This window comes from Heterodontus francisci, chromosome 20, assembly GCF_036365525.1.
Source record: "Heterodontus francisci isolate sHetFra1 chromosome 20, sHetFra1.hap1, whole genome shotgun sequence".
Classification (NCBI taxonomy): Eukaryota; Metazoa; Chordata; class Chondrichthyes; order Heterodontiformes; family Heterodontidae; genus Heterodontus; species Heterodontus francisci.
In genome coordinates, this window is record NC_090390.1 from 86,233,873 (window position 1) to 86,244,251 (window position 10,379).

The 10,379-nt window shown below is 47.2% G+C and overlaps 1 protein-coding gene across 5 annotated transcripts in view; it reads right to left on the minus strand.

Moving 5' to 3' along the window:
* The window catches only part of poll (polymerase (DNA directed), lambda), a 49,852-nt gene extending 39,511 nt beyond the window's left edge, over positions 1-10,341 (minus strand). The window contains exons 1-5 of one of the 5 annotated variants that reach the window (XM_068053183.1): positions 10,249-10,341; positions 9,806-9,865; positions 7,485-7,599; positions 5,651-5,809; positions 3,701-4,200 (exon numbers count right to left, since the gene is read on the minus strand). In XM_068053183.1, coding sequence (XP_067909284.1) covers positions 3,701-4,200; positions 5,651-5,765 — 615 coding nt within the window. In that variant the 5' untranslated portion in view covers positions 5,766-5,809; positions 7,485-7,599; positions 9,806-9,865; positions 10,249-10,341. Of the gene's footprint in view, positions 1-3,700; positions 4,201-5,650; positions 5,810-7,484; positions 7,600-9,805; positions 9,866-10,096; positions 10,219-10,248 lie in introns of those variants that run through there. The other 4 variants (XM_068053184.1, XM_068053185.1, XM_068053187.1 and 1 more) reach the window with 4 other exon arrangements.
* Positions 10,342-10,379: the final 38 nt, after the last annotated feature.

Sequence of the window (10,379 nt, forward strand, 5' to 3'; positions counted from 1 at the left end):
GTGCTTCCTCAGTACTGCCTCTCCGACAGTGCAGCGCTCCCTCAGTATTGCCTCTTCGACAGTGTAGTGCTTCCTCAGTATTGCCTCTCCGACAGTGCAGTGCTCCCTCAGTATTGCCTCTCCGACAGTGCAGCGCTCCCTCAGTATTGTCTCTCCGACAGTGCAGCGCTCCCTCAGTATTGCCTCTCCGACAGTGCAGCGCTCCCTCAGTACTGCCTCTCCGACAGTGCAGCGCTCCCTCAGTACTGCCTCTCCGACATGCAGCGCTCCCTCAGTTTTGCCTCTCCGACAGTGCAGCGCTCCCTCAGTACTGCCTCTCCGACAGTGCAGCGCTCCCTCAGTACTGCCTCTCCGACAGTGCAGCGCTCCCTCAGTACTGCCTCTCCGACAGTGCAGCGCTCCCTCAGTACTGCCTCTCCGACAGTGCAGCGCTCCCTCAGTATTGCCTCTCCGACAGTGCAGTCCTTCCTCAGTATTGCCTCTCCGACAGTGCAGCGCTTCCTCAGTATTGCCTCTCCGACAGTGAAGCGCTCCCTCAGTACTGCCTCTCCAGCAGTGCAGTGCTTCCTCAGTATTGCCTCTCCGACAGTGCAGTGCTTCCTCAGTATTGCCTCTCCGACAGTGCAGTGCTCCCTCAGTATTGCCTCTCCGACAGTGCAGTGCTCCCTCAGTATTGCCTCTCCGACAGTGCAGTGCTTCCTCAGTATTGCCTCTCCGACAGTGCAGTGCTCCCGCAGTATTGCCTCTCCGACTGTGCAGTGCGCCCTCAGCACTGCCTCTCCGACTGTGCAGTGCTTCCTCAGTACTGCCTCTCCGACTGTGCAGTGCTCCCTCAGCACTGCCTCCCCGACAGTGCAGAGCTCCCTCAGTACTGCCTCTCCGACTGTGCAGTGCTCCCTCAGCACTGCCTCTCCGACAGTGCAGTGCTTCCTCAGTACTGCCTCTCCGACTGTGCAGTGCTCCCTCAGCACTGCCTCCCCGACAGTGCAGAGCTCCCTCAGTATTGGCTCAGGGAGTATCAGTCTGGATTATGTGGTCAGATTTCTGGCGTGGGCCTTGAACCCAAGATGTTCTGACTCACAGGTGAGAGTGCTGAGCCATGGCTGACATTATATTCCCAGTGACGCAGAAAAAAGCAGCAGGGAAGGATTTTCTTTTAAAAACCCAATTTTCAAACAGGGCTTGAAAGGGCTGTCAGCACTCACGCACAACTAAGGCAGAAACCTTCTCATTTAAATTGGGGTCCTACACTGATCTTAGGACCCCCAATGTGATTTTTAAGTTCTAGTGGGAATGCTGTAAGCTCCCTCCAAAAACTAGAGAGACAACAGCTGGCGCCTCGCTGTATGTCTGCACCCCCTCGCCAGGGTGCTCCCCAACCCCACAGAGAACAAGAATTGATTTCCGCTTGCCTCTGTGGAATGGCCACTGGTTTTAGTTGAGCCCCTGCAGCTTGTTGATCAGATTTAAATGAGGCCTGACCATGAGAATGGAGTGATTGCTCCATCCAGTACATACTCTGTATCTGAATCGCACCCCACTCTCCCCACCCCGCCCCACTCACTGAGTAATATAGACCAGAGCTCCCAGGTTCAATCCCTGATTGTAGCTGAGTCAGCTGATCTCTGCAGTGTAGTAGCTGTGGTGCTGCAACTGGCCACAGTTGAGGGAGAAGGTTGGCAATCAGCCATGGTTCCCACTCCCAATGGTTGATTCCCACTTTGGAATACTGGTTCCCACTCTGGCAGTCTGGCTCCTACTTGGAAGGCTCTCCAATGACTCCTGTCAGAATATCTGTATATGTCTACACTGGCTAAGGATAGGGATGGGCTCAGGTTAGGTGCCACAGGGCAGTGAAAAATGTACAGGTGAAAATTTTGGACAATTTTATTTATTTTTTTTTAAATTTAGAGATACAGCACTGAAACAGGCCCTTCGGCCCACCGAGCTTGTGCCGACCAACAACCACCCATTTATACGAATCCTACATTAACCCCATATTCCCTACCACATCCCCACCATTCTCTTAACACCTACCTACACGAGGGGCAATTTATAATGGCCAATTTACCTATCAACCTGCAAGTCTTTGGCTGTGGGAGGAAACCGGAGCATCCGACGGAAACCCACGCGGTCAATTGGAGAACTTGCAAAATCCGCACAGGCAGTACCCAGAACTGAACCCGGGCCGCTGGAGCTGTGAGGCTGCGGTGCTAACCACTGCACCACCCAGAGTCCTGTGCCGCCCAGAATTCTTCAGAGTCCAAGTAGACAACAGCAACTTGCTCCTTATATAGCTCCTTTCACAGAGTAAAACATCCTGAAGTGCTTCACAGGAGGGCTATCAGTCAAAATTTGACACCAAAACACATAGGAAGATGGTTGTGGTTGTTGCAGGTCAATCATCTCAATCCCAGGACAGCATTGCAGGAGTTCCTCAGGGTAGTGTCCTCGGCCCAACCATCTTCAGCTGCTTCATCAATGACCTTCGCTCCATCATTAGGCCAGATGTGGGGATGTTCGCTGATGATTGCACAATGTTCAGCACCATTCGCAATTCCTCAGGTATTGAAGCAGCCCGTGTCCATCTGTAGCAAGACCTGGTCAACATCCAAGCTTGGGCTGATAAGTGGCAAGTAATATTCGCTCCACACAAGCGCCAGACAATGACCATCTCAAACAAGAGAGAATCTAACCATCTCCCCCTGATGTTCAATGGCATTACCATCACTGAATCCCCCACTATCAACATCCTGGGGGGAGGGTGTTACCATTGACCAGAAGATGAACTGGACCAGCAACGTAAATGCTGTGGCTACAAGAGCAGGTCAGGGATTCTGCAGCGAGTAACTCACCTCATGTCTCCCCAATGTCTGTCCACCATCTAAGTCAGGAGTGTGATGGAAAACTCTCCACTTGCCTGGATGAATGCAGCTCCAACAACACTCAAGAAGCTCGACACCATCCAGGACAAAGCAGCCCACTTGATTGGCATCCCATCCACCACCTTCAACATTCATTCCCTCCACCACTGCCGCACAGTGGCAGCAGTGTGTACCATTTACAAGATGCACTGCAGCAACTCACCAAGCCTCCTTTGACAGCATCTTCCAAACCCATGACCTCTACCACCTAGAAGGACAGGGTAGCAGATACACGGGAAAACCACCATCTGCAAATTCCCCTCCAAGCCACACACCATCCTGACTTGGAACTATATCGCCGTTCCTTCACTGTCGCTGGGTCAAAATCCTGGAACTCCCTTCCGAACAGCACTGTTGGTGTACCTACCCCACATGGACTGCAGCGGTTCAAGAAGGCAGCTCACCACCACCTTCTCAAGGGCAATTAGGGATGGGCAATAAATGCTGGCATAGCCAGTGACACCCACATCCCACGAATTAATAAAAGAACATAAGGAGATATTATGACAGGAGACCAAAAGCTTGGTCAAAGAGGTAGGTTTTAAGGAGCATCTTAAAGAAGGGGAGAGAGGTGGAGAGGTTTATGGAAAGAATTCAAGAGTTTGGGGCTCAGGCGGCTGAAGGCATGGCCACCAATGGTAGAGCAATTAAAATTCAGGATGCTCAAGAGGCTGAAACTGAAGGGTTGCATAGATCTAAGAGAATTGTAGGGCTAGAGGGGAATAGAAAAGGGGATATTGTAGGGGGGGGGGGGGGGGGGGGGAGTTTTACTGTACCTGTCCTGCAGAGGCTTGTATTGTTCCACTGTTTTCCTCAGCTGTGGTCTCTCTTGGCTTCTCAACAAAAGGTTCTTCTGCCTCGGTGCAGTTCAACTCGGCATCTGACTTTTTCCCCAATTGGCTGTTGATCTCTGTGTTCTCTTGCTGACCCTCTCCCCCTGACCCCTGAGTCTTGATCTGCTGCTCAGGCTGCAGGTACCTGTCTGGGATGAAGATGCTGTAGCCCGCCGTGCTCAGAACTTTCCTCTCCGAGATGCATAAACTGAGCCACGTGGATCGCACTAGCTGGACTTTGGGAGGCAGCACCTCCAGCTTCAGGAGGCGAAAGGCACGGTCACAATCCATCCCATCGTCTATGATCACATGGGTAACGGCAGGGGAGAAAGCAAGGCTGACCGAACCACCGTTCTGTATAATCTGCTTCTGAAAAATTTCTGTCCGGGCCTTTCCAATCCCTGCCTGGACAATGTATGCTGTCATTCCACTCAACCAGGGCTCTGTAGAAATGGGATAAAGAAAGGAAAGATGAGTATTTTAATAAATGCCAAATGCCATGTGGTGGTATGTGTTACGGACTCTTGAAAGGAGCTGGGACCATCAGTCCTTGGTTCTGCTGTGTGGAGGAGGCAAAGCTAAATGGGGCAGCAGGGAGTGGTATTGTGGGGGGAGGGGGAACCTACACAAAAAGCAAGTAAGTAACCAGAGGTCACAGATGTAAAATGATTGGCAAAAAAACTAGAGGGGAGGTGAGGAGAATTTTTTTTCACACGGAGGGTTATTAAGATCTGGTTTGTACTACCTGAATGTGCGGTGGAAGCAGATTCCACAGCAACTTTCAAAAGGTAAATCGACATGTACTTGAAGAGGATTATTATTTGCAGGGTTATGGGGATAAATCTGGGGAGTTGGACCAAATTGGAAAGCTCTAAGAGCCAGCACCGAATGGCCTCCATCTTTGTTGTGAGATTCTATGATAACAGAGACTGAGACTCACCAGCAGCAACATTAGGGGAGATCTGCTATTTAATATGTGCATTATGCCCAGTAACCTGCAATGTGATAATACACAATTTTTGTTTCTTCGCTATAATGTAGAATTTGGGACTGTGCAGAGTGTGTCATCCACAGAACTGTTTCTGCATTGTTCCAAACAGAAGGCTAAAATTGATTATTGAGTGTCACTGAACAGTTTAACAGCAGGTCTGACGTCCACTTCTTGACCGGGAAGCGATTTCTGGAATGGGTGGAGTGCAGGGGTTTGGGAAGAGAGGGAGAAGAATAATTAAATCTGGGACCGAGAAGCAGAACTCCAATGCTCCATTCTCACTCTTTCTCACTGTGTGGGCTATCTGATCCCAGCAGGAAACGGAGTTCTGAAACTCCAAAGCAGTATTGAGGGGGTACTGCATTGTTGGAAGTGTCATCCTTCAGATAAGATGTTAAATCAGGACCTTGTTTGGGTGGATCAACTGGATATTAACAAATCGAGGAACAACAGAGAGTTCTCCTGGTTTTCAAATCAACGTTTCTCACCCAGCTAAACTCTATCAAAAGACAGATTAACAGGCCAACCACCTCAATACTTTTTGTTTGGGAACTTTCTGTGCATAAAATGGCTGTTGTGCTTGCCTACTTGGCTTGACACATTTCTGAAAGACATGTTAAAAAACTAAATAAAGATTTGCATTTGCATAGTGCCTTTCACAACCTGATGAGGTCCCAGAGGTGCTTTACAGCCGATGTAATGCTTTTGAAGTGTAGTTACTATTGTAACTTAGGAACGCAGCAGCCAATTTGCATACAGCAAGATCCCACAAACAGCAATGTGATAATGACCAGATCATCTGTAACAAGTACACATTTTTTTTATTCCTCATCTCCAGATTATACTTAGTTTCCAGCTGTTACAACTTCTGCACTGCAAAGGTGAAGGTCAGTTTGCTCTACCTTTCCTGATTTCATTCGGCTTAGCTTTCTTCTGGGACAGTCCAGCAGCTGCTGATGGGACGTCCTGTGCTCGTTTCACCTTTCGAAATGCCTTTACGATCCCCTGGGGCTCCATGCTCTGCACGACAGACTTGCAGTCTTGGCCAACTGTGAACCAACCTGTTCCAATGATCAGGATTTTAATTCCACAAAATAAATTTCAAATACCCCCTATACACCTCCATGTTCTCCTCTCTTCTTACCCCATCTGGTGTCCAGGATTGGACAAAATACTCCAGCTGAGGCCTAACCAGTGATTAATACTGTCGATCATCAGCAAAATGATGCAAGATGGCGTTGACAGTGCTACCAAGTGGCACTTACTCAGCAATAACCTACTCACTATCACTCATTTTGGGTTCTGCCAGGGCCACTCAGTTCCTGGCCTCATTACAGCCTAGTCCAAAATGGACAAAAGAGCTGAACTCAAGAGGTGGGGTGGGAATGACTGCCCTGGACACCAAGGCAGCATTTGACCGACTGCGGCATCAAGGAGCCCTAGGAAAATTGGAGTCGATAGGAATCAGGGGCTCTCCACTGGTTGGAATCATTCCCAGCACAAAGGAAGATGGTTATGATTGTTGGAGGTCAATCATCTCAGTCCCAGGACACACTACAGGAGTTCCTCAGGGTAGTATCCTAGGCCCAACCATCTTCAGCTGCTTCATCAATGACCTTCCCTCCATCATAAGGTCAGAAGTGGGTATGTTCGCTGATGATTGCACAATGTTCAGCACCATTCGCAACTCCTCAGACACTGAAGCAGTGTGTGTCCATATGCAGCAACACATGGACAACATTCAGGCTTGGGCTGAGAAGTGGCAAGTTGCATTTGTGCCACACAAGCACCAGGCAATGACCATCTCAAACGAGAGAGAATTTAACCATCTCCCCTTGACATTCAATGGCATTATCATCGCTGAATTCCCCACTATCAACATCCTGGGGTTTAACATTGACCAGAAACTAAACTGGACCAGCCATTTAAATACCGTGGCTACAAGAGCAGGTCAGAGGCTGGACATTCAGCAGTGAACAACTCACCTCCTGATTCCCCAGTGCCTGTCCACCAGCTACACGGCACAAGTCAGGAGTGTGATGGAAAACTCTCCACTTGCCTGGATGAGTGCAGCTCCAACAACACACAAGAAGCTCGGCATCATCCAGGAAAAAGCAACCCACTTGAGTGGCACCCCATCCACCACCTTCAACATTCACTTCCTCTATCACCGACACACAGTGGCAGCAGTGTGTACCATCTACAAGATGCACTGCAGCAATTCACCAAGGCTCCTTTGACAGCACCTTCCAAACCCGCAACCTCTACCACCTGGGACAAGGGCAGCAGATACACGGGAAAACCACCATCTGCAAGTTCTCCTCCAAGCCACACACCATCCTGACTTGCAACTATACCACCGTTCCTTCACTGATGCTGGGTCAAAATTTTGGAACTCCCTTCCTAACAGCACTGTGGGTGTACCTACCCCACATGGACTGCAGCGGTTCAAGGCGGCAGCTCACCACCACCTTCTCAAAGGGAATTGGGGAGGCGCAATAAATATTGGCCTAGCCAGCAATGCCAACATCCAGTGAACGAATAAAAAAAAGGCTTAGCATAGCTTCCTAATGCTGTATGATCAAGACATTTCAAACCCATGCAATCTCCCAGCAGAGGTTTAAAAGCCGGTTAAAACCCAAGACCAATTATAGAAAAAGCTAATCTGGAAAATTCCTCTCCTGACTCCCCAAGATGATCAAAACTAGACCACAGCTTATGTTACTTGGTACCCACCTCTTGTACGACTTGATCTCTGGCCCAGCCTCTGGTCCAGTTTTCATTTGAAGATATTCAGCGAATCAGAGTTCACCGCACGAGTCGGCAACTTGTTCCATAGATCTACAATTCTCTGGGAAAAGAACCATTTAACAGGTAACCTTACTCTATTCTTGGGTAACTTACAAGCACGACCCCAACCTAACCAATAGAAATAACTCCAGTCCCTTAATTACCTTACAGACTGTGATCAAGTCTCCCGAGTCTACATTTCTCAAAAAGTATACAGACTTTAAATCTTTAAATCTATCTGGGTAGCTAAGGTGTTTTCAGCTGATGTTCCCAGATGTGTACGTACACACACAGTTTTCAACAGGAATCGCTGGATGGTGAACAAAAACAGGAGTCAAAATTCCTTGATGATTTCCCCCTCATTTTCCTGGTCTGATTCACTAACGAGGTCACTGGGGAGCAGCGACCGTTAATCCTTTGTGTGTGATTTTTGAGTTCATTATGAATGATGTTAGAGTTAGGGAATAGAACACTTCCCTTGAAGTGCCCAGTGTCAGCATCAAACATGCTCAGGTGTGGGTGAGTCAATACAAAGTAATGCTCCCTCTACTTAGCCCAAACCTTAAAAAAACACCCTCTAATACCTTTTCCCCATTTACCACAACCGTCACACCCTGTGACCATTCTGACTGAGACTGGGAACATCAGTACCCACGCACTTTGGACTGTCGCTCCTGGCTCATCAGCAACTGGGCTGAAGTTTGCTAAAACATTTTTCATGTTTCTTCACTTTAGGTGTCAGTGACTCAGTGGGTAGCACTCTTAACTGATTCAGAAGGTTGTGGGCTAAAGCCCCACTCCAAGGATTTGAACATAAAATCTAAGCTAACACTCCTACTGCAGTAATATAAAAGCAAAATACTGCGGATGCTGGAAATCTGAAATAAAAACAAGAAATGCTGGAATCACTCAGCAGGTCTGGCAGCATCTGTGGAAAGAGAAGCAGAGTTAACGTTTCGGGTCAGTGACCCTTTTTCGGAAGTAGTAGGAGTCAGCCCGCCTATCTTCAATGGGGTCAGCTATGTGGCCTTGTCCAATCTACACCTTCTCCTTTGTTATCTCCTGCCTCACTTGCTTATAACCTGTGACATTTTTAATATTTGTCAGTTCCGAAGAAGGGTCACTGACCCGAAACGTTAACTCTGCTTCTCTTTCCACAGATGCTGCCAGACCGGCTGAGTGATTCCAGCATTTCTTGTTTTTACTCCTACTGCAGTACTGAGAGATCTGCAATTTTCAGATGAGATGTTAAATTAAGGCCACAGCTGCCCCCAGGGGATATAAGAGATCCAACAGAACTATTCAAAGAAGAGCAGGGAAATTCTCCCCATTATCCCTCATCATCACTAAAACAGATGATCTACTCATCATCTCATTGCTGTTTGTGGGAGTTTGCTGTGCGTAAATTGTTTGCCTCGTTTCCTTCATTACAACAGTGAATACACTTCAATAGTACTTCATTGGCTGTAAAGCACTTTGGGTCATCCTGAGCTTATGAAAGGCACTACAGAAATTCAAATCTCTTTATGTGGCGCCTTGATGACAGTGGACAGAGGAGACTTTCCTTCCATCAGTCTAGGCTGAATTACTACAGATGAACAGTGAGAATCTAACCCATTGCAACACCCTAACTTGACACAATTTACTATGTTAAAGTCTCTGAAACTGCATTGCTGGCAAATGCATTCTATGCTGTGAAACTCAAACAACAATAACAACTTGCATTTATATAGTGCTTTTAACGCAAGGAGCATTATCAGACAAAATTTGACAGCGAGCATATAAGGAGATATTAAGACAAGTGAAACAGGTAGGTTTTAAGCAGCGTCTTAAAGGAGGAAAGGTAAAAAGGTGGAAAGATTTAGGGAGGGAATTCCAGAGCTTAGGGTCTCAGCAGATGAAGGCAGTCACCAATGGTGGAACAATGAAAAACAAACAGTCATGCCCAACAGGGCAGCGTTGGAGGAATGTTGGCAACTCAAGAGTTGTAAGGCTGCAGGAGGTTCCAGAGATAGGGAGGGGCAAGGCCATGGATGGATCTGAAACAAAGATGAAAATTTTACAACAAAATGTTGATCACTAGTGAGTGCAGCTTTCTGATCTTCACTAGGCTGTAAGTAGAACCACACTAGTCAAATTCTGTGCCAGAGCTAAGGGAGGGAAAAATGAAATGGCTCAATTCCCACTTTGGGGTATTGTGTGTGTGTTGGGGTGAACGTGCTGGTCAGTATGTGTAAAATTCATAAACATGCCCTTAAGATACTGACCAGAGATCTTCATGAGAGTATTTGTAATCTTTCTGCACTTGGACAGCAGGACAATTGCATCTGTTAAGTACAAGAAGTCCTTTAATTTAAATACAAACACAAACACAATTAAATCAATGCTTAATCTAAATAAACACTCTTTTCACCCACAAATCCTCTTCAGACAGATTTTAAATTAAAAAAGCACCAAGCCAATTCCCATTGAGAGAGAAGCAGTCAATAAGAACCTCCCATCCCAATGGACAGAACCTCCTGGTAAATTGGAAAGGAATAAATAAGAATTTTCCGCACTTTAAACTCTAATTAAGGCCGCAGGCGTCGATAAACCACCGGGCATTGATTACCCCACCGGAAATAGACCAGGAGAAAGTCATTTCCGGATTGCGATTAATAAATAAATGAATATATTTAAAAATTAAAGAATATTTGTAATTATCACTGACAGAAATAAAGAAAATAGAAATAACTGGATTTCCGTTGAATCTTTAGTTAAATCAGTGCAGCCGCAGCAGTGATATGATTTGTTCACGCGTCTACGGGGGTCATAGGGTGATGGGCGTGACCAGGATGACAG